The 24,824-nt window shown below is 42.0% G+C and overlaps 1 protein-coding gene across 1 annotated transcript in view; it reads right to left on the bottom strand.

Annotated features, from left to right (window-relative positions):
- The window catches only part of lpin2 (lipin 2), a 57,751-nt gene that overhangs the window by 18,605 nt on the left and 14,322 nt on the right, over nt 1-24,824 (bottom strand). The window contains exon 2 of the mRNA XM_084141287.1: nt 4,478-4,678. Within this exon, the coding sequence (XP_083997413.1) occupies nt 4,478-4,669 (192 nt within the window). The 5' untranslated portion in view covers nt 4,670-4,678. The remainder of the gene's footprint in view (nt 1-4,477; nt 4,679-24,824) is intronic.

The following is a 24,824-nucleotide window of genomic DNA, read 5'->3' as shown; positions in this document are numbered from 1 at the left end:
TTTGCAGCAACAAAATAGGAAAAACGCCAAAGGGGATAAATACTTTTGCAAGGCACTGTAAAGGATATATATTTGTATGTCCATCAATAATACAACCAGTGCAGTAGCTATATGAGTTTTCAAAGGATCTTATAAAAGATAGCATCATCACCAAATCCATTGCCTGATGCTGTGTCAGTCCTCCCACACTGTTATGTTACATTCCTCTCTGTACTGTATCAAGGCCATCTCTCCTCCCCTATGCAGAGGAAAATCTAAAACTGTGTTGCCATAGTGACTGAGGCGAGCAGTAGCGGTACAGCGGTGCTCCTGCCTCTGTCCCAAATGACACCCTATTACCTATTTAGTTCACTACTTTTGACCAGATCCCTATGGGTCCTGGTCAAAAGTAGTGCACTAAATAGGGAATAAGGTGCCATTTGAGATGCAACCCCAGTGTCTCGGGAGGATGAGCTGGGCTGGTCGTCCTCCCCACATTCACTCTCAACTGCTCTCTCAGAAGGACTTCTTTATACCTGGATCTGTGTCAAGCAGCAGCATTTCCACACAGCAACATGAAAGGGCCCTAATTACACGTCAGTATTGGATGTGATAGAGCGAACAAGCAAATGGAACCCTGTAATACTAAACTGCCATTACAGACCTAGACAAAGGTTTTCAACATCCTTCTATCTGCCAGAGATGATGCGGAATACAGTAGCAAGGTGTAAGAAAGATTCTAGGCAGGCGGCACGTAGCCTAGCGGTTAAGCGCATTGGACCAGTAACTGAAAGGTCACTGGTTCAAATCCCCAAGCCAACTAGGTGAAAGCTCTGTCGATGTGCCCTTGAGCAAGGTACTTGACCCTAGTTGCGCTGGATAAAGTGTCTGGTAAAATGGGTGGATTTAGCTCTGGGAATTTTTTCACTGGGGTTACAAAATTCGGTTAACTTTCCCAAAATTCCAAGGTTTTCAGAAATCCTGGTTGGATGATGCTGTATTTCCCGCTTATTCCTTCCTAATTCCAGGAACCTTACATTTGTTGCAAAATGATCCGAATTTTGCAACCCTACATACCTTTCACAGCAAGTGTTTTGGTCTGGAAATATTAGAGGCCCGCCTGTTGGCCGCAGTGACAAAATTGTTGGTTCTCAAGATGATCTTATTTAAAAATATATAGGTCCATTATCTTTTCTACGTACGCTACCGGTCAAAAGTTTTAGAACACCTACTCATTCAAGGGTTTTTCTTTATATTTACTATTTTCTACATTGTAAAATAATAGTGAAGACATCAGAACTACGAAATAACACATATGGAATCATGTAGTAACCAAAAAAGTGTTAAACAAAATATATTTGAGATTTGAGATTGTTCAAATAGCCACCCTTTGATTTGATGACAGCTTTGCACACTCTTGGCATTCTCTCAACCAGCTTCATGAGGTAGTCACCTGGAATGAATTTCAATTAACAGGTGTGCCTTCTTAAAAGTTAATTTGTGGAATTTCTTTCCTTCTTAATGCGTTTGAGCCAATCAGTTGTGTTGTGACAAGGTAGGGGTGGTATACAGAAGATAGCCCTATTTGGTAAAAGACCACGTCCATATTATGGAAAGAACAGCTCAAAAAAGCAAAGAGAAACGACAGTCCATCATTACTTTAAGACATGAAGGTCAGTCAATACGGAACATTTCAAGACCTTTGAAGGTTTCTTCAAGTGCAGTCGCAAAAAACATCAAGCACTATGATGAAACTGGATCTCATGAGGACCGCCACAGGAATGGAAGACCCAGAGTTTATTAGAGTTACCAGCCTCAGAAATTGCAGCCCAAATAAATGCTTCACAGAGTTCAAGTAACAGACACAACTCAACTGTTCAGAGGAGACTGTGTGAATCAGGCCTTCATGGTCGAATTGCTGCAAAGAAACCATTACTAACGGACACCAATAAGAAGAAGAGACTTGCTTGGGACAAGAAACATGAGCAATGGACATTAGACCGGTGGAAATTTGAGATTTTTAGTTCCAACCGCTGTGTCTTTGTGAGACGCGGTGTGGGTGAACGGATGATCTCCGCATGTGTAGTTCCCACCGTAAAGCATGGAGGAGGAGGTGTTATGGTGTGGGGGTGCTTTGCTGGTGACACTGTCTGTGATTTATTTAGAATTCAAGGCACACTTAACCAGCATGGCTACCACAGCATTCTGCAGCAATACGCCATCCCATCTGATTTGGGCTTAGTGGGACTATCATTTGTTTTTCAACAGGACAATGACCCAACACACCTCCAGGCTGTGGAAGGGCTATTTTACCTAGAAGGAGAGTGATGGAGTGCTGCATCAGATGACCTGGCTTCCACAATCCCTGACATCAACCAAATTGAGATGGTTTGGGATGAGTCTGACCGCAGTGTGAAGGAAAAGCAGCCAACAACTGCTCAGCATATGTGGGAAATCCTTTAAGACTGTTGGAAAAGCGTTCCAGGTGAAGCTGGTTGAGAGAATGCCAAGAGTGTGCAAAGCTGTCATCAAGGCAAAGGGTGGCTATTTGAAGAATTGCAAATACAGTGAGGGAAAAAAGTATTTGATCCCCTGCTGATTTTGTACGTTTGCCCACTGACAAAGAAATGATCAGTCTATAGTTTTAATGGTAGGTTTATTTGAACAGTAAGAGGCAGAATAACAACAAAAAACTCCAGAAAAACGCATGTCAAAAATGTTATAAATTGATTTGCATTTTAATGAGGGAAATAAGTATTTGACCCCCTCTCAATCAGAAATATTTCTGGCTCCCAGGTGTCTTTTATATAGGTAACGAGCTGAGATTAGGAGCACACTCTTAAAGGGAGTGCTCCTAATCTCAGTTTGTTACCTGTATAAAAGACACCTGTCCACAAAAGCAATCAATCAGATTCCAAACTCTCCACCATGGCCAAGACCAAAGAGCTCTCCAAGGTTGTCAGGGACAAGATTATAGAACTACACAAGGCTGGAATGGGCTACAAGACCATCGCCAAGCAGCTTGGTGAGAAGGTGACAACAGTTGGTGCGATTATTCGCAAATGGAAGAAACACAAAATAACTGTCAATCTCCCTCGGCCTGGGGCTCCATGCAAGATCTCACCTCGTGGAGTTGCAATGATCATGAGAACGGTGAGGAATCAGCCCAGAACTACACGGGAGGATCTTGTCAATGATCTCAAGGCAGCTGGGACCATAGTCACCAAGAAAACAATTGGTAACACACTACGCCGTGAAGGACTGAAATCCTGCACCGCCCGCAAGGTCCCCCTGCTCAAGAAAGCACATATACAGGCCCGTCTGAAGTTTGCCAATGAACATCTGAATGATTCAGAGGAGAACTGGGTGAAAGTGTTGTGGTCAGATGAGACCAAAATCGAGCTCTTTGCCATCAACTCAACTCGCTGTGTTTGGAGGAGGAGGAATGCTGCCTATGACCCCAAGAACACCATCCCCACCGTCAAACATGGAGGTGGAAACATTATGCTTTGGGGGGGGGGGTTTCTGCTAAGGGGACAGGACAACTTCACCGCATCAAAGGGACGATGGATGGGGCCATGTACCGTCAAATCTTAGGTGAGAACCTCCTTCCCTCAGCCAGGGCATTGAAAATGGGTCGTGGATGGGTATTCCAGCATGACAATGACCCAAAACACATGGCCAAGGCAACAAAGGAGTGGCTCAAGAAGAAGCACATTAAGGTCCTGGAGTGGCCTAGCCAGTCTCCAGACCTTAATCCCATAGCAAATCTGTAGAGGGAGCTGGAGGTTCGAGTTGCCAAACGTCAGCCTCGAAACCTTAATGACTTGGAGAAGATCTGCAAAGAGGAGTGGGACAAAATCCCTCCTGAGATGTGTGCAAACCTGGTGGCCAACTACAAGAAACATCTGACCTCTGTGATTGCCAACAAGGGTTTTGCCACCAAGTACTAAGTCATGTTTTGCAGAGGGGTCAAATACTTATTTCCCTCATTAAAATGCAAATCAATTTATAAAATTTTTGACATGCATTTTTCTGGATTTTTTTGTTGTTATTCTGTCTCTCACTTTTCAAATAAAACTACCATTAAAATTATAGACTGATCGTGTCTTTGTCAGTGGGCAAACGTACAAAATCAGCAGGGGATCAAATACTTTTTTCCCTCACTGTATAACATATATTTTCATTTGTTTAACACTTTTTTGGTTACTACATGATTCCATATGTGTTATTTCATAGTTTTGATGTCTTTACTATTATTCTACAACGTAGAAAATAGTAAAAATAAAGAAAAACCCTTGAATGAGTAGGTGTTCTAAAACGTTCGACCGGTAGTGTACTTTATATCTGTTTTTAGTCGTTTAAGTTTACACTGAAAATTATTTTCAAAATTATGTATGATTATTTTTTACTGTTTGGACATAGGCGGCCTGAAAAAACTAATTTTCTATGCAGAAAAAACTCTGACCTCTCTCTATCAGTTATCCCCAAAACTCACCACTTTCTCCTTGGAGCGCAGCACGCCCAGTTTCCCAAAGCGTACGTGGAAGGGGGAGCAGTGGAAGGTCCCGTCAGGCTGTCTGACCACTACCACGTCGATGCAGCCTGACAGTGTGGCCTGGTTGATGCCCTTATACAGCTCCTTCACAGTCACCAACACCTGGCCTGCCAGCTGGCCCACGTAGTTCATGGTGTCTACCTGTGGATAACACACACAACCAAAACACAAACATTAAAAAACAGTATAGGATAGTTTAACCATTTACCTAAACACAGATTAGTACATACACATTACTCTTTATATATATATATATACACAGTGAGGGAAAAAAGTATTTGATCCCCTGCTGAAATTATCAGTCTATAATTTTAATGGTAGGTTTATTTGAACAGTGAGAGACAGAATAACACAACAAAAAATCCAGAAAAACGCATGTCAAAAATGTTATAAATTGATTTGCATTTTAATGAGGGAATAAGTATTTGACCCCCTCTCAATCAGAAAGATTTCTAGTTCCCAGGTGTCTTTTATACAGGTAACGAGCTGAGATTAGGAGAACACTCTTAAAGGGAGTGCTCCTAATCTCAGTTTGTTACCTGTATAAAAGACACATGTCCACAGAAGCAATCAATCAATCAGACTCCAAACTCTCCACCATGGCCAAGACCAAAGAGCTCTCCAAGGATGTCAGGGACAAGATTGTAGACCTACACAAGGCTGGAATGGGCTACAAGACCATCGCCAAGCAGCTTGGTGAGAAGGTGACAACAGTTGGTGCGATTATTCGCATATGGAAGAAACACAAAATAACTGTCAATCTCCCTCGGCCTGGGGCCCCATGCAAGATCTCACCTCGTGGAGTTGCAATGATCATGAGAACGATGAGGAATCAGCCCAGAACTACACGGGAGGATCTTGTCAATGATCTCAAGACAGCTGGGACCATAGTCACCAAGAAAACAATTGGTAACACACTACGCCGTGAAGGACTGAAATCCTGCAGCGCCCGCAAGGTCCCCCTGCTCAAGAAAGCACAAATACAGGCCCGTCTGAAGTTTGCCAATGAACATCTGAATGATTCAGAGGAGAACTGGGTGAAAGTGTTGTGGTCAGATGAGACCAAAATCGAGCTCTTTGGCATCAACTCAACTCGCCGTGTTTGGAGGAGGAGGAATGCTGCCTATGACCCCAAGAACACCATCCCCACCGTCAAACATGGAGGTGGAAACATTATGCTTTGGGGGTGTTTTTCTGCTAAGGGGACAGGACAACTTCACCATATCAAAGGGACGATGGACGGGGCCATGTACCGTCAAATCTTGGGTGAGAACCTCCTTCCCTCAGCCAGGGCATTGAAAATGGGTCGTGGATGGGTATTCCAGCATGACAATGACCCAAAACACACGGCCAAGGCAACAAAGGAGTGGCTCAAGAAGAAGCACATTAAGGTCCTGGAGTGGCCTAGCCAGTCTCTAGACCTTAATCCCATAGAAAATCTGTGGAGGGAGCTGAAGGTTTGAGTTGCCAAACGTCAGCCTCGAAACCTTAATGACTTGGAGAAGATCTGCAAAGAGGAGTGGGACAAAATCCCTCCTGAGATGTGTGCAAACCTGGTGGCCAACTACAAGAAACATCTGACCTCTGTGATTGCCAACAAGGGTTTTGCCACCAAGTACTAAGTCATGTTTTGCAGAGGGGTCAAATACTTATTTCCCTCATTAAAATGCAAATCAATTCATAACATTTTTGACATGCGTTTTTTTCTGGATTTTTTTGTTGTTATTCTGTCTCTCACTGTTCAAATAAACCTACCATTAAAATTATAGACTGATCATGTCTTTGTCAGTGGGCAAACATACAAAATCAGCAGGGGATCAAATACTTTTTTCCTTCACTGTATATATACATATATAAGTACAAACAACTAAGCAAAAATTAAACACAAACAGAAACAAAACAACACAATTACTATGCTTGATATACAACACAACATGCCTACATTTGTTCACATTTTTCTCATGTGGAAATGTTACATTCTTTAACTTGGTCAATATAAGGTTTCCAGATTTTAAAAAAACATGTATTTTTCTGCTTAACTTTATAAAACACAGAATCTAGTGGAATGTAACTACATACAGTAATTCAGCCCTTATTGAAGCCGAGTATGATGCTTTCCAATTGATAGCTATACATTTTTAAATTATTGTAGCCAATTTATAAGTTCTTCTGCTCCCTTATAATGATCTGTGATTTCATTTTTTATGTGATGTGGCCACTTTCGTTTGTTTCCCGCCACTTCACAATTGAAGGGTGTTGCGCTACTTACACTGGTTATTATGAAGCCAAAATCTAATGTTGGCTTCAACTTGGCTTTCGATACAAATCCTTCCATTAAAAAAGTAATCTGGGTTGTGGTTACTTTCTCATTATAAAAACAGCGATGGTGAGATTAATGCTACTGCATTCAAGACGTTATTATGTGTGCCTGCGTCAGCCACATAGGTTACAGAAAAATCGGCATGCATGCATCCAGTCTATTAAGTCAGGCAATGTCCACATGATTCTCACATATTTTAGAATGTAATAATAATTTGAATATCAAGGCCTAAAAAATTCATTATTCTTAAAGTGGTAATGGCCTACTTTTTCTTTTATATTTTTTGCATGCTTTTTTGGGGGAGAGGGGGTTCTATATTAGAACACATTATTTATAGAAAATATGCTCAAAATGCATGATGCCACTTTGGAACCAGGACTTTAAAAGGTCATTAAATACTTGCGGTAATGTCAGTTTGTTCCAAATAGGGGTGCCTGGCGATATGGGTTTCTTCCATTTCATGAATTTATGTAAATTTTCCCAAATAAAAATTGAATTGAAAATCATTGGATTGTCTGTTTTTTCTTTAAAGCCTTGGACCCAAAGTAGTGGATATACTGTATTTTAAATGTATGGCTTCAATACTAGTCTGCTGGCCATTGTTTAAGTGAAAGCAGTTGTGTGGCCCAGTAATATATTTTCATATGAGGTAGGCCAAAACATTACATTTGACTAGAGGTCTTTCCATTCCAAATAAAGTTGGAGAGTAGGCCATTTATTTATGCCAAAACCTCCAGCTTTATAAGGTAAGTGTAAAACATTACATTTGACTCGAGGTCTTTCCAGAGTAGGCAATTTATATTCCTAAAGAAGTTGGACCCTACCTAACATAGAAATAGGGAGAGTTCTCCATCTCTGAAAATCGGATTCAATCTTAACTAGTAAAGGAGAGTACTTGATTTTATAGGCCTCCTCCAAATTGCATGGCATCAATAAATCCAGGTATTTAATGTGTCTTTGTCCATGTCCACTGAAACTTGAAAAGTCAAAATAAGAAATTGGCAAAATTGGATTTTTCTCCCAATTCACTTTGAATCCTGCTACAAAACCATACACTACCAGTCAAAAGATTGGACACACCTACTCATTCAAGGGCTTTTCTTTATTTTTACTATTTTTTATATTGTAGAATAATAATGAAGACATCAAAACTATGAAATAACACATATGGAATCATGTAGTAAACAAATAAGTGTTAAACAAATACAAATATATTTTATATTTGAGATTCTTCAAATAGCCACCCTTTGCCTTGATGACAGCTTTGCACACTCTTGGCATTGTCACGGATTCAGCCGAGGCTGCCCCTCCTCCTTGCTCGGGCAGGCTTCGGCGTTCGTCGTCCCCGGAGTACTAGCTGCTACCGATCTATGTTTCGGTGTTTGTCTTGTTTGGTCTTGATTGTGTACACCTGTTCCCAATGATGTTGTATTGTATTCCCTATATAACCCTCTGTCTTTCATTGTGTATTGTGTGTGATTGTTTTCGTCATTCGGCAGTAGCTTATTGTGCGGGTTATTTTCCTCCCTGTTTGGAGGTTGTTTGTACTCTGGTTACTTTTGAGTAAAGTATGTTTCCAGTAGCTCGGTGTCCTGCGTTTGACTTCGCCTACCGCATTCACGTCGCACATGACAGTCATTCTCGCAACCAGCTTCACCTGGAATGCTTTTCTAATAGTCTTGAAGGAGTTCCCACATATGCTGAGCACTTCTTGGCTGCTTTTCCTTCACTATGTGGTCCGAATCATCCCAAACCATCTCAAGTGGGTTGAGGTTGGGGGGATTGTGGAGGCAAGGTCATCTGACGCAGCACTCCATCACTCTCCTTCTTGGTAAAATAGTCCTTACACAGCCTGGAGGTGTGTTGGGTCATTGTCCTGTTGAAAAACAAATGATAGTCCCACTAAGCCCAAACCAGATGGGATGGCGTATCGCTGCAGAATGCTGTGGTAGCCATGCTGGTTAAGTGTGCCTTGAATTCTAAATAAATCACAGACAGTGTCACCAGCAAAGCACCCCCACACCATAACACCTCCTCCTCCATGATTTACGGTGGGAACTACACATGCAGAGATCATCCATTCACCCACACGCGTCTCACAAAGACACAGCGGTTGGAACCAAAAATCTCAAATTTGGACTCCAGACCAAAGGACACATTTCCACCGGTCTAATGTCCATTGCTCATGTTTCTTGACCCAAGCAGGTCTATTATTTTTATTGGTGTCCTTCAGTAGTGGTTTCTTTGCAGCAATTTGACCATGAAGGCCTGATTCACACAGTCCCATCTGAACAGTTGATGTTGAGATGTGTCTGATACTTGAACTCTGTAAAGCATTTATTTGGGATGAAATTTCTGAGGCTGGTGACTCTAATGAACTTATCCTCTGCAGCAGAGGTAACTCTGGGTCTTCCATTCCTGTGGCAGTCCTCATGAGAGCCAGTTTCATCATAGTGCTTGATGGTTTTTGCAACTGCACTTGAAGAAACTTTCAAAGTTCTTGAAATGTTCCGTATTGACTGACCTTCATGTCTTAAAGTAATGATGGATTGTCGTTTCTCTTTGCTTATTTGACCTGTTCTTGCCATAATATGGACTTGGTCTTTTACCAAATAGGGCTATCTTCTGTATACCCCCCCTACCTTGTCACAACACAACTGATTGGCTCAAACGCATTAAGAAGGAAAGAAATTCCACAAATAAATTTTTAAGAAGGCACACCTGTTAATTTAAATGCATTCCAGGTGACTACCTCATGAAGCTGGTTGAGAGAATGCCAAGAGTGTGCAAAGCTGCCATCAAGGCAAAGGGTGGCTATTTGAAGAATCTCAAATATAAAATATATTTTGATTTGTTTAACACTTTTTTGGTTACTACATGATTCCATATGTGTTATTTCATAGTTTTGGTGTCTTCACTATTTTTCTACAATGTAAAAAATAGCAAAAATAAAGAAAAACCCTTGAATGATTAGGTGTGTCCAAACTTTTGACCAGTAGTGTATATATTTGCGCCCATCTCAGTGAACTAATCCATTGCGGAGGCCTAGACTAAAAGGCAATTTATGCTTGATTAGAAAATGTGGTCGGAGGCACCGTATGGAGGGTGTGACGCAATTGTGGCGCCTCCAGAGGCATGCAGATGCCAAATCGAACTCTGTACCGCATCGCCATGCGCCTCACAAATTTTGTAACAATGCGGAGGGCTCTGTTTAGCATTGACATGATTGGTTGACGGTAGGAGAGGGCGCTACATCCTGTATAAACACAAACTCACTTCCCTGACAACAGCTCTACACAACTCTGCGCAGCACAAGAAGTATGAATGCCCTGACTTCTGCTGAGGCCATTCTTGCCCTGACTTCTGCTGATCGCGGTAAATGCTGCATGGCCAATGCAGTCGGATTGACCATGCGCCTAGATGCACAATGCATTACTCTCTCCAGAACGCGCTCTCTACCACCAATTTGTGCACATTCATTGATTCATAACTTTGCGTTGTTTGCGTTTGATTGTTATTGTATATCAATTCCCCATTACGTAGTATATTTACCGTTAATTCCTATACTTTCTAATCTACAATGTTTGTTACTTTGGTTAAGGTCATTTCTTTTAATGCATTCAATATTATTATTACAGTCTTCCTGTTCTCATTGTCTGAGTGGACACATTATTTATAGAGTGCACAACCTATGCTACTCTTTTGAGAAACAAGTTTTGGTGTATTTAATTCCATTTACGAGTTCTGTCAATTTAGTCATTGTCTTTTGTTTGGAGCGCTCTTGTCAATGTTGAGTAAGGACGCGCATGCACAGAAGTAGGCCTGTAGTCTACCTGGCCTGCGCGCAAATGTAGGTATATAAATGTGCCCATTTGGGGATCTGATAGTATTTCCGATTGGCTTAACGCACCACCACTAATGGCCTGTGGAGCGTCTCAAGGTAATGTTTTCTTCACCTCAAACAGCAAGCAAACAAAGTCTGTTTTTACATCCATTGAGAATTACAATAGTTCCTCAATGTATTTGAAAAATCTTTCCAGCACTCTCCCTTTTGATAACCACTCAGCATGAAAGGGAAAAATGTCATGCTCTGATCCAGTGGAAACATCATAAAATAGGTTTCTTATCAGTGCTTGACTTGGACTGAAATAGGTTCGGGTACTCATTTTGGGTGCGGGTACTGTTTATATTTAGGTGTAGGAGCTCCACAATACTTTTGAGCTAATATTGTATAAGAGGAACAGGAGCTCAAGCAGTAGAACATTTGAGGTGCCGGTACTCAGCTCCGGTGAGCTCCTACCCAAGTCAAGCACTGCTTCTTATCCCTTGCGCAAATAGCCTACCGCTGTGTCTGTCCCGAGCTCACTGGAGCAGAAAACTCTGAGGGCCCAGAATATTTTATACAATGTTGTAAGTTCGCTGTCACGCCCTGGCTCTGGGGACTATGTTATGTTGAGCCAGGGTGTGTAAGTCTATGTTTTGTATATCTATGTTGGCCTGAGTGACTCCCAATCAGAGGCAACGAGTGTCAGCTGGTTGTCTCTGATTGGGAGCCATATTTAACTATCGGTCTTTTCACTTTGTGTTGTGGTTTCTTGTTCCTTTTGGTTTGTGTGTATCGAAGGACTTCACGTTTCGTTCGTTGTTTTGATCGGGTGATCTGTTTAATAAATAATATGTACGCATTCAACGCTGCGCATTGGTCCTCCTCATTAGACGATCGTGACAGAAGAAACCACCAAAAATGGACCAAGCAGCGTGAAGAGGAGAGAGGAAGGACCTGGGATCAGGGGAGTAGGAGTTTCGGCTGGGCCACGCTAAGTGAAGAGGAGAGAGGCTGGTCTATGAAGCAATGGATCGAGAGTCTGGCGAGAGCTAGGGAGGCCTGGTCCACGGGGAGGAGAGAACCCCAGAAATTTTTTAGGGGGGGGCTCACGACGTGGACGACGGGGCAGCAGGAGGCCGCGATGGAGCGGTCCAGCGGGTGTGAAGAGGAGGCCGCCAGGTTAAGGGGGCCACTGGTCACAGAGGAGAGGGAAAGTGTGGAGGCACGGCGAGAGGTACTGGGGTGTATTACCAGTCCGGTCCGGCCCGTTCCTGATCCCTGCATAGGGCCAGTGGCGTGTGTCCCCAGTACGGTTCGGCCTGTTCCTGCCTCTCGCACCGAGCCTGTGGTGCGCGTCGTCAGCCCTGTCCGGCCCGTTCCTGCTCTCCGTACCAAGTCTGTGGTGCGCGTCGCCAGCCCAGTCCGGCCCATCCAAGCTTCCCGCACCAAGCCAGTGGTGTGCGTCGTCAGTCCGGCACGGCCCGTGCCTGCTCTCCGCACCAAGTCTATGGTGCGTTTCGTCAGCCCTGTCCGGCCCGTTCCTGCTCTCCGCACCAAGTCTGTGGTGCGCGTCGCCAGCCCAGTCCGGCCCATCCAAGCTCCCCGCACCAGGTCAGTGGTGCGCGTCGTCAGCCCGGTCCGGCTCATTCCTGCTCCCCGCACCAAGTCAGGGGTGCGCTTCTTCAGCCCGGTCCGGCCCGTTCCTCCTCCACGCATCAAGCCAGGGGTGTGCGTCGTCAGTCCAGCACAACCCGTGCCTGGGTCATGTCCGGAGCCGGATCCGCCGCCGAGGCGGAGTGCCCACCCGGTCCCTCCCCTGTTGTGGTTGTTTGGCGCGGCCGGAGTCCGCGCCTTTGGGGGGGGGTACTGTCACGCCCTGGCTCTGGGGACTATGTTATGTTGAGCCAGGGTGTGTAAGTCTATGTTTTGTATATCTATGTTGGCCTGAGTGACTCCCAATCAGAGGCAACGAGTGTCAGCTGGTTGTCTCTGATTGGGAGCCATATTTAACTATCGGTCTTTTCACTTTGTGTTGTGGTTTCTTGTTCCTTTTGGTTTGTGTGTATCGAAGGACTTCACGTTTCGTTCGTTGTTTTGATCGGGTGATCTGTTTAATAAATAATATGTACGCATTCAACGCTGCGCATTGGTCCTCCTCATTAGACGATCGTGACATTCGCTAGAGCAAGCTTTGGGCAGACCCAAGTTAAGAGTTAATACGATGTTTCAAGTTCGTTGCAGACAGGCCATGTGTAGCCAATGTTATTTATAGGATATTTATTTTTATCAGGATATTTTCTACATGCAGCTGCAATGTTTTTATTTGTTGGCTTATGTAGGATATTTTACATAATTGGCAATGGCAATAGAAGTTACTTTTAAGATTTGTATCATTTTCATTTGGATATAATTTTGATTAACCACATGACAATGATTTTGAGATATGAAGATGTTATTATAAATTAAATGAAACTGTTTCACGAAAATGTGCATATGAAAACCATAACTGGCATGCAGATCGGTAGAAATGGTAAGATAAATTGGCATTCTCTGCAGAGCGGGTGTTTATTATGTTAAATTCAAGCTTCAAAGTGTTCAACTGTTGAAGGGTGTCAACATTTCTATCTAAGCTGTGTTTTCTTTCTAAGTCATGGATTTTCTGTTTGAGTATTTCTAATTCTTTATGGGTCTTCTTTTTCTTATGTGAAGAGTAAGACATGATACAACCTGTCATATATGCTTTAAGAGCTTCACAGACAACAGTTGGGCATACTTCATTATCCACACTGAAGAAAAATATAAAAGTAACATGTAAAGTGTTGGTTCCATGTTTCATTAGCTGAAATCAAAGATCCCAGAAATGTTCCATACGCACAAAACACTTATTTCTCCTTTGCCAAGATAATCTTTCCTCCCGACAGATGTGGCATATCAAGTAGCTGATTAAACAGCATTATCATTACACAGGTGCACCTTGAGCTCGGGACAATAAAAGGCCACACTAAAATGTGCAGTTTTGTCACACAACACAATGCCACAGATGTCTCAAGTTTTGAGGGAGCATGCAATTGGCATGCTGACTACAGGAATGTCCACCAGAGCTGTTGCCAGATAATTGAATGTTAATTTCTCTACCACAAGCCGCCTCCAACGTTGTTTTAGAGAATTTGGTAGTGCATCCAACCGGCCTCACAACCACAGACCATGTGTATGGCATCATGTGGGCAGGTGGTTTACGGATGTCAACGTTGTGAACAGAGTGCACCATGGTGGCGGTGGGGTTATGGTATGGGCATGCATAAGATACGGACAACGAACACAATTGCATTTTATCGATGGAAATTTGAATGCACAGAGATACCGTGACGAGATCCTAAGGCCCATTGTCGAGCCATTCATCTGCCGCCATCACCTCATGTTTCAGCATGATAATGCATGGCCCCATGTCGCAAGGATCTGTACAATATTCCTGGAAGCTGAACATCTCCATACTCAGCAGACATGTCACCCATTGAGTATGTTTGGGATGCTCTGGATCGACGTGCACGGCAGCGTGTTCCAGTTCACGCCAATATCCAGCAACTTTGCACAGCCATTGAAGAGGAGTGGGACAACATTCCACAGGCCACAATCAACAGCCTGATCAACTCTGCGAAAGACTTGTCGCACTGCATGAGGCAAATGGTGGTCACACCAGATACTGACTGGTTTTCTGATCCACGCCCCTATCTTTTTTAAAAAGGTCTCTGTGACCAACAGATGCATATCTGTATTACCAGTCATGTGGAATCCATAGATTAGGGCCTAATAAATGTATTTCAATTTACTGATTTCCTTATATGAACTGTAACTCAGTAAAATCTTAGAAATTGTTGCATGTTGTGTTTATATTTTTTTCAGTATACATTTATTTCCAAAAACATGTCCATCTGTGTATTGAGTAGGCTTGGCCAGTATACCGTATATACCGGGGTATTTGGAAATAGCCACGGGATGTTTTTTCAATACAGTCAATACCATTGAAACTATTTTTTTGAAGATTTTCTATACATTTTAATATTTGTAGCTACTTCTTAAGTAAATACCTGCAGTCAACTTGTGCAATATGTTAGAAGATAAAGCAGATTGCGTTCTTCATTTCACCTGTCACATAATTTTACATTATGAAGCTTCCCATAGTTCCCCAGAACAGCTGAGCCGGTCACGTGTTTGTTTGTAAATAGCACAACTGGACAAAGCCTGATCAGGTGAGTCCAGCTGTGTATTGACAGGGGTCGTGTTTTATATTGAAAGTCAACAGCGGTTTATTGTTTCAATAGAGTGATCAGGGACGTGCAACTATAGTTTTCCTTCACAGAAAATACATTAGTGCAACACATTCGGCAGAAAATTGCTTAATTTTCATCAGATGACAACAGAAGTGCAACGGTATTTGGCTGGCAACCAAACAAGTAGGCTAAATTAACTTACAATGAAAAAGCAATGTATTTTTTTGCAAAAACTCTGCATGGCCATCATCTGTTTATCATAGAAATAATGTAGCCAGCTACATTTCCTAATGTTTTTCTTCAAGTTGATCTAGCATTTTACCGGAGAAAAGTAGGTTGGCTACACCAAGAAAAGTACCGGAGAAAAGTGCAACTGAAGCACCAAATTAGTCTGATGCCGAGCAGGAATTACAACAGCTATCCCATTTTGACAACAGAAATCAATGGGCGAATATCACAACCAATCTCAACACTGGTGGATAAGTAATAGTGTGAAACACGATCAATTCACTATTACTGCAGATATATTATGGACATTTTCTGAAATTACAATTCAAAAATTCAAAAAGAAACTATGCGTAGCACCTATAAAGAAAAGTTTACAATAACAAAGAGGGTAACAGGTGGATTCTGTTTCAGTTGGATGTTTATATCGCCACAGTTCGCATAGATCCATCTCTTGGATGTTGGAGTTTAATACCTTAGATATGTTAGGAAGAGGATATAGTTTAGTTGATGACTTGTCTAGAGTTGCATTCCGCACACATTTAAAATTACCCCCCATATAATGTTCCCGTTACATTGAGATAGTTTAGGTATAAGGTCGTTAAAGAACTTTGGATCGTCTTCATTTGCGCAATAGCAATTCAGTAAAGTTACTTTTTCTTGTACCAGGTTTCCTTTTACCATTATAAAACGTCCATTTGGGTCTGTAGTTATTTCTGTAGACTTAAATCAGACTTTTTTGATCAATGAGAATTGATACTCCTCTGGATCTTGAAGAGTAGGTGGAGGAGAATGCCAACCCATCCCAAGCTCGCCCAAACCTTCACCTTCACTTTCTGAGTTTCTTGTAAAAAAAACGGATATTTTTCAAATAAGAAAATGCCTTAATTATTTTAGCTGGCTGCACAATTCCATTGACATTTCATGTCACACATGTTAATGTATTAATATCTTAAGTATTATCCACAACACGTGATATTGAGATGGGTCTTTACATATTTTGTGTCTCATATTGACTCCATTCATTTTGTAAGGTGTTGCTACAATGAAATTAGTGTTGATCAATCCTCAAGCTTCTTAGTGGACATGTATTCACAAGACATAGAAAACAAAACAAAACAATAAGAATGTTCCTCTTTCACCTCCGCCCCTTTCCCCTTTGATGCTTCCTGCATGAATCTGTCCTGTACTGTTGCACAGGTGAGAGAGCAACCTTATTGGTGCCTCCGTAGCGGCCATTCCCTTTAATGAAGTTTATTGTTCAGTAACTATGTCTCTATGCAATAAAAATAAAATGTATTTATTTATTAGGTAGACCCATCTAGTACCGGGTCGGACCCCCCTTTGCCTCCAGAACAGCCTGAAGTCTTTGGGGCATGGAACAATTGCTCAATTGGTATCAAGAGACTTAACATGTGCCAGGAAAACATTCCCCACACCATTACAGCACCGCCACCAGCCTGTCCCGTTGACACCAGGCAGAATGGGGCCATGGACTCATGCTGCTTACGTCAAATCCTGACTCTGCTATCAGCATGACGCAACAGGAACCGGGATTCGTCGGACCAGGCAATGTTTTTCCACTACTCAATTGTCCAGTGTTGGTGATCGCGTGTCCACTGGAGCCACTTCTTCTTGTTTTTAGCTGATAGGAGTGGAACCCGGTGTGGTCGTCTGCTGCAATACCCCATCCGTGACAAGGACCGATAAGTTGTGTGTTCCGAGATGCCGTTCTGCCCACCACTGTTGTACCGTTATTTGCCTGTATGTGCCCACCTGTTAGTTTGCACGACTCTTGCCATTCTCCTTCAACCTCTCATCAACAAGCTGTTTTTGCCCACAGGACTGCCGCTGACTGGATGTTTTATTTTTTGTCGCATCATTCTCGGAGGCCAGCCGTTTCTGAGATACTGGAACCGGTTCGCCTGGCACCGACGAGCATACCATGCTCAAAGTCACTTAGATCACTAGTTTTGCCCATTCTAACATTCAATCGAACAGTAACTGAATGCCTAGATGCCTGTCTGCCTGCTTTATATAGCAAGCCACATGACTCACTGTCTATAGGAGCGAACCATTTTTATGAATGGGGAGGTGTACCTAATGAACTGGTTACTGAGTGTATACATATATAGTCTTGGCCAGACTTAAATGCGCTCTAGTCAACCACAAATGTCCTATTTTAAGTAAGGTGTGTTATGAAGGAGAAACAATAAATACAAATACAAATGTAATATATACAATATACCAAACAAAAATATAAATGCAACATGTAAAGTGTTGGTCCCATGTTTCATGAGCTGAAAAATTATCCCAGAAATGTTCCATGCGCACAAAAAGCGTATTTCTCTAAAATGTTGTGCACACATTTGTTTACATCCCTGTTAGTGAGCATTTCTCCTTTGCCAATATCATCCATCCACCTGACAGGTGTGGCATATCAAGAAGCTGATTAAACAGCATGATCATTACACAGGTGCACCTTGTGCTGAGGACAATAAAATGTTACTCTAAAATGTGCAGTTTTGTTACACAACACAATGCCACAGATATCTCAAGTTTTGATGGAGCGTGCAATTGGCATGCTGATTGCAGGAATGTCCACCAGGGCTGTTGCCAGATAATTGTATTTTTATTTCTCTACCATAAGCCGTTTTAGAGAATTTGGCAGTACGTCCAACCAGCCTCACAACCGCAGACCATGTGTATGGCGTTGTGTGGGCGAGCAGTTTGCTGATGTCAATGTTGTGAACAGAGTGCCCCATGTTGGGGTTATGGTATGGGTAGGCATAAGCTACGGACAACGAACACAATTGCATTTTATCGATGGCAATTTGAATGCACAGAAATACCGGGACGGAATCCTGAGGCCATTGTGAGGCCCATTTCTTTTGAGGTATCTGTGACCAACAGATGCATATCTGTATTCCCAGTCATGTGAAATCCATAGATTAGGGCCTAATGAATTCATTTCAATTGACTAATTTCCTCATATGAACTGTAACTCAGTAAAATCTTAGAATGTGTTGCATGTTTCGTTTATATATTTGTTCAGTATATATAATAATACGACTTATGATTCCATTGGTAAGTCCAATATCCTGTATATTGCCCAACTAGGACTGGGACATTTCTTTTTTAAATTACACTTTCAAATCAAAGTTTGTCAGATGTTTTCAGACCTCTAAAGTAGTCAGTCTCATGTCAAGATGAAACCATGTCCCTAGACATTGGTTGTGTAGATCCAGTTATATACCTTCACCCCAAATTAATGGAAAAGATAAGCACCGAATAACAGATAAGCACCGAATAACGTTGCTTCTATGAGGCCTGTTTCAAAGAAAATGCAGAGCTCCCTAAACACAGGTCTGTCCCATTTCCCCCAAAAAGTCCTTGACAGCAGCAGACTAATCAGGCCTTCTATGACAGCACTGCAGTGCAGCAGTCTCAATCAGATCACACCAGCAGCATGGTGGCTGGGGCCCAGGCCAGGTTCCCATTAGTCACTGTATGCGCCCCAAATGGCATCCTATTCCCTATAAAGTACACTACTTTTACATTTGCCCTGGTCAAAAGTAGTGCACTAAATAGGGAATAGACACCGAGAGGAAATCTTTCTACAGGGCACGGCTCTGTCTGTGACGCTGATCTCTCATCTTTAATTCAGGTCTGTGGTGTATGGTGTCAACCAACCCATGCTTTACTGTGTGTGTGTGTGTGTGTGTGTGTGTGTGTGTGTGTGTGTGTGTGTGTGTGTGTGTGTGTGTGTGTGTGTGTGTGTGTGTGTGTGTGTGTGTGTGTGTGTGTGAGAGCGGTAGAGCAGAGATGGGACTCCATAGGAAAAGCATGCAAAATGCTGTCTATGGCTCTCATTGTTTATATTTGCATGTTTGTGCGAGAATACAAAACCACATAAACATTTAAATCTTCACATTACCTCAGAGGCAAACCAAACTGACTGTGAATGTGAGCATTAGACAGTAAAAGAAAGCAAGTTGCTAATTCCCCCAAAGCTTGCTACCCTACTTAGAACGCATTTGGTGTGATCTGGATAACACTGGCTGAGGAGGTAGGTTGGTAGTGAATGCCTTTCTAGTTCACATTCAGAGACCTAAGCAAGGTTCACAGTCAGGGACACAGTTTTACTTCCAATCTGGGGCCATAGGTATCAAGCGTCTCAGAGTAGGAGTGCTGATTTAGGATCAGTTTAGATTTTAGATCACATTGAATAAGATTACATGGACAGGGGGTAGCTGATCCTAAATCAGCACTCCTCCTATGAGAAGCTTGATACCTACAGCCCCAGATTGAAGTGTGGCTATTAACTGCCAGTAGTGGAGATCAAATGATTTATGATGGTCTGATGTCCAAACCTCCCTGGGCTGAAGGGGTAAAATGGCTGCCTATTGCTAAGCAAAGGGATGGGCCATTCCAGAGAGAGGCAGGTGAAGCGGGAGCCCTATCTCTGCCTAAAATCTGTTAAGCAGATCCTTAATTATTAACCAGATTTTTTGTATGGGGGGCAATGAGAGAGTGACGAATTCAGTGAAGATAAACATGAATTGCTATTTTGATACGTGAGGCTTATTTGATATAATAGAGGGTTTGTAATGCTTAGGTTGTTACGAGTGTACTGATATACTGTAAGTGTGATGCACATGCCATCCCGGACACTTTGAGAAAAAACACTTTATAACGGAGTTGTCCCTGTTGAAATTCGAGACGATCTATGCATATTCATTAGGCTAACATTTAGGGCTGTCCCGACTAAAAAAACCTTGGTCGACCGAGAGTCGTCTGTTTTATCGACCAATCAACATTTTTCACTGTGTATTTTTCCATATATATGTGTTTTAATAAAATCAACTATATGTAGGCTACTGAGCTTGTCTGATGCTTTAAGCACCCTGTGATTAAATAATTAAGACACACAAATGACTCAAGAGGGAGACTAACCAGAAGAAAAAAACCTGTTCCCGAACCACCTGCTACCGCTGCTGCTGGCCTTCGCAGATTCTGCCATTACACTCCCGAAGTTGCCGGTAATAGGCTACACCAGAGGTCGGCAACCTTTTCCATTTGGAGTGCCAATTTATCTTACCATTTCTACCGATCTGCATGCCAGTTATGATTTTCATATGCACATTTTTGTGGAACAGTTTCATTTATTTTATAATAAAGTCTTCGTATCTCAAAATCTTTGTGATTAATAACAATTCTATTACAATCTAAATTAAAATGATACAAATCTAAAAGTAACTTCTATTGCCATTGCCAACTATGTAAAAATATACTACATAAAGCCAACAAATAAAAACATTGCAGCCTGCAGGTTAGAAATATCCTGATAAAAATAAATCACATTGGCTACGCATCGCCTGTCTGCAAGGAACTTGAAACTTTGTATCAACTATCAATTTGGTCCAGCCCAAAGCTTGAGCTAACAAACTTGCAACATTGTATAAAATATTCTGGACCCTCAGAGTTTCCAGTGCCAGTGAGCTCCAGACAGACACAGCAGTATTTGCACAAGGGATAAGAAGTAATCAGGTAGGCCTTTTCCACCTGATCAGAGCATGACGGTTTTTTCCCCTTTCACTGCAGAGTGGTTATCTAAAGGGAGGGAGATGGAAAGATTTCTCAAATAGGCTACATTGAGGAACTATTGTCATTCTCAATGGATGTAAAAACAGACTTTGTTTGCTTGCTGTTTGAGGTGAAGAAAACATTACCTTGAGAAGCTCCACAGGCCATTAGTGGTGGTGCGTTAAGCCAATCGGAAATACTATCAGATCCCCAAATGGGCACATTTATATACCTACATTTGCGCGCAGGCCAGGTAGACTATAGGCCTACTTCTATGCATGCGCGTCCTTACTCAACAACTGCTCAACTAAAGAATTCTCGGCCGACCAACAGCCTATCGACCAAACAATTGACCAGTCAACTAAATGGGGTCAGCCCTACTAGCATTGCATCTCATTCTCCATTGAATACAGGTGGTTGAAATCAACACCCCTCATCGAATATTCAAAAGATTATTCAAATAACGAGATGTATCCACTGATCCAAAGACAGGAATAGGCGGGAGCTTGACAGCCCGCCGTTCCGCTCTGTGTACAACGAATCCCATTGTTAGGGTGGAGACACAGGTATCTCGTCATGTTATCCATATCTCTGGCCATTCTTGATTCACCAGGGTCATTGTCAGGTGACAGCTATCAGATCAAAAGATGAAGGGTCAAAGATCAGCCAATCACAAGACACGATAATTTCTGTTGCCAAGAAGATCCAGGATACAAAGCTTGCGTACACTCTTAGAAGAAAAAGTGCTATCTAGAACCTTAAAGGGTTCTTCGGCTGTCCCCATAAGAGAACCTTTTGAATAACCCTTTATATGGATGCAGGTAGAACCCTTTTGGTTCCAGGTAGAACCTTTTGGGTTCCATGGTTCTCCTATGGGGACAGCTGAAGAACCCTTTTAGAAACATTTTTCCTAAGAGTGTTGCATAAGCCCCGCAATCTATGAGTTGCAGGAAATACAGAGATGATTCACACATAGTAACGTGATGACTTTCATTTACCACAAACACAAACACAGACGAGAAAGACAAAGCACAAGACAACAGAGCCGTGCTTCAAAAACGAGGCTGCCAGTTGAGACAGAGAGCGGGAAAAAAACTCTGTAAAGGGAGTAGTACACAGCATTATACGAGATCTTCAGTTTCTTGGGATTTTCTCGCATGGAATAGCCTTCATTTCTCAGAACAAGAATAGACTGACGAGTTTCAGAAGTTTCTGGCCATTTTGAGCCACAACCAAAAAAAAAAAAAAACGTTCTACTCAATAATACGTGTTTCAGTACTTATTTACTACATCCATGAATGGTAAGTCAGTACTGATGATCAGTGGCGACCCGTCATTCAGTGCAGGTGGGGCAGAGCCACCTGTTTTGAGCCCCACATTTTTTGCAAAAATAAATAAATAAAACATTGTTTTTTCAGGGGGCTTGCCTGTTTTGCATGTTATTTTGCCATTAATACGTGTCACATATCAGTTTGCAAACAATGTAAAAAAAAATATATATAATTTAGTTAATAAAGCCACATACAAACATGGTCTCTTTTTTGTTTTCTTGAGTAAGGCAGCTCCAAAATGCAGGTGTTTCAGCCTTGCTCAGTGCTTTCTGTGGTGGTGGTGGGGCAAGCCAGCAGAAAATATGGAGAGTTGCGCCGTGATTGGCTCAGTGTTCTGTCACTCATGGGGACACTACGTCACCGCCAAGTCTAAGGGTAGACTGCGAAAATTCAAGCCCCTTGGTTCCTGCCATAGAGTTACATGAGAAGTGCCCTTCCAAGAAGGCTCAAGGTCATTGGCCACAGATAAAATGATATCAAATCAGGTTATATGTACAGTAGTTTGATTGGACTGATTATGTCAACATCTTACTTTCAAAATCTTAGCTAGCAGTCATCATCATGAATCAAGTCGATAATCTACTGGCAAATCCTTTTTAATCCTTGTCATATGAAGAGAAATAATGAAGAGAAATTATAGATAAAACATATCGGTGCTCATCGGCCATTGGACATAAACATTACACAACAAGTTGGAAATCGCAAATTCAACAATGTGGTTTGGAAGGAATTGGTGACAGTGGCTAACTGCAAGCATTGCAACTGGGAAGTCGTGAATAAACGAGCTCTGACTGGGAAAATACGCTTTGAACGGTCATCCAACTCAGAATTGTAAATCCGGCCTCTTTCTCTTTCTTTGATGACTAAATTTGCCCACGAAGGACCGCCGTGCCACCTTCCTGTTCAAGTGAGCACAGCACAACAAGGTGAGTCCAAAAATGTATTGTGTGTTGCTGCATAAATTATGTAATATGCCAGGGAGATATGTATACTGTAGCTAAGAAAGTAATACTAAGTGTATGTTGTGTAGTAAGATGTTAGTAGTCCATGTGCCTCACCCTAATAATTGTGTCTATTTACCCCTCTTAATTTCGCCTACTGTTCTGACTTGGTGGTGCACATGTAGCCTATAACCTGTTTTAGATAAAAATAATCATTGAATATTGTAAGAGCTTTCATTGTCTGCTTATATGCCCACTTTATTTATCCCACGGTTCTGACTTGGTGTACAGGGAGAACACTGTAAGAACGGCCCATGTTCTGAATTCTGTTGCTGTACATTTCAAAAGTGCTAAACAAATAGTTATATTGACTACGTCCGTCCTAGCTCGCTCATTAATGTCTTAATCGAAATTATGGATTGCCTCTTATCCGCTTGTCATCCCCTTATGCCATAGTTTGTACATCTCAATTGTCATTAGAAACCACATTTGTTTAAGCAAGTCAGCCATATCAGCTATGTTTTTTTAAAAGGCAGTAAATGAGGCTGAATGAACTGTTTCGCTGCCAGACAAGGCTCCGCTGATAGCCAGGTGTAGCTGTGGTAAAATGTTGGGACTGCTGTTGGGACAGCTTTATGTAGGCTCTAACAGTTTGTGGGCACCGTTTGTCACCGTTATAGTGCAATTAATGTATTGTTTAGTGTTGTGTTGTGTTGTGTAGTGGCTTTGCTGGCATGCATCCCACTTCTTTTTTGCCCCACCAAGATTTACATGCTAAAATCGCCACTGCTGATGATGTTGGCTGATTTCCTTATATGAACTGTAACTCAGTAAAATTGTTGAAATTGTTGCATGTTGCATTTATATTTTTGTTCAGCGTACATGATAACAATATTAAATTGTCTTTATATTTAAATTGTCTTTATATTTCACAAAATGTTTGGTCCCACAGGCTGTCCCAACACATTATGACATGAAAGTGAATTCTGACAGTGTAAAAGGCCCTTAGTTGACTCTAAACCCATTTGAAGAGAAACAAGTTATTAATGTGTTTCTGCTTTATTACAGCCAGAAATACTCCTCAGTTTCATCAGCTGTCCAGGTGGCTGTTCTCAGACGATCCCGCAGGTGAGGAAGCGTGGTCTGTGGTTGTGAGGCCGGTTGGACGTACTGATAAATCCTCTAAAACAACGCTGGAGGTGGCTTATGGTAGAGAAATTAACATTACATTATCTGGCAACAGCTCTGGTGGACATTCCTGTAGTCAGCATGCCAATTGCACGCTCCCTCAAAACTTGAGACATCTGTGGCATTGTGTTGTGTGACAAAACTGCACATTTTAGAGTGGCCTTTTATTGTCCCCAGCACAAGGTGCACCTGTGTAATGATCATGCTGTTTAATCAGCTTCTTGATATGCCACACCTGTCAGGTGGATGGATTATCTTGGCAAAGGAGAAATGCTCACTAACATTTTTGGTGATCTTTTATTTCAGCTCATGAAACATGGGACCAACACTTTACATGTTGCGTTTATATTTTTCTTCAGTGTGGATAATGAAGTATGCCAAACTGTTGTCTGTGAAGGTCTTAAAGCATATATGACAGGTTGTATCATGTCTTACTCTTCACATAAGAAAAAGAAGACCCGTAAAGAATTAGAAATACTCAAACAGAAAATCCATGACTTAGAAAGAAAACACAGCTTAGATAGAAATGTCGACACCCTTCAACAGTTGAACACTTTGAAGCTTGAATTTAACATAATAAACACCCGCTCTGCAGAGAATGC

This window comes from Coregonus lavaretus (genome assembly GCF_964263955.1).
Source record: "Coregonus lavaretus genome assembly, chromosome: 2".
Classification (NCBI taxonomy): domain Eukaryota; kingdom Metazoa; phylum Chordata; class Actinopteri; order Salmoniformes; family Salmonidae; genus Coregonus; species Coregonus lavaretus.
This window is presented reverse-complemented; position numbering and strand designations above follow the sequence as displayed.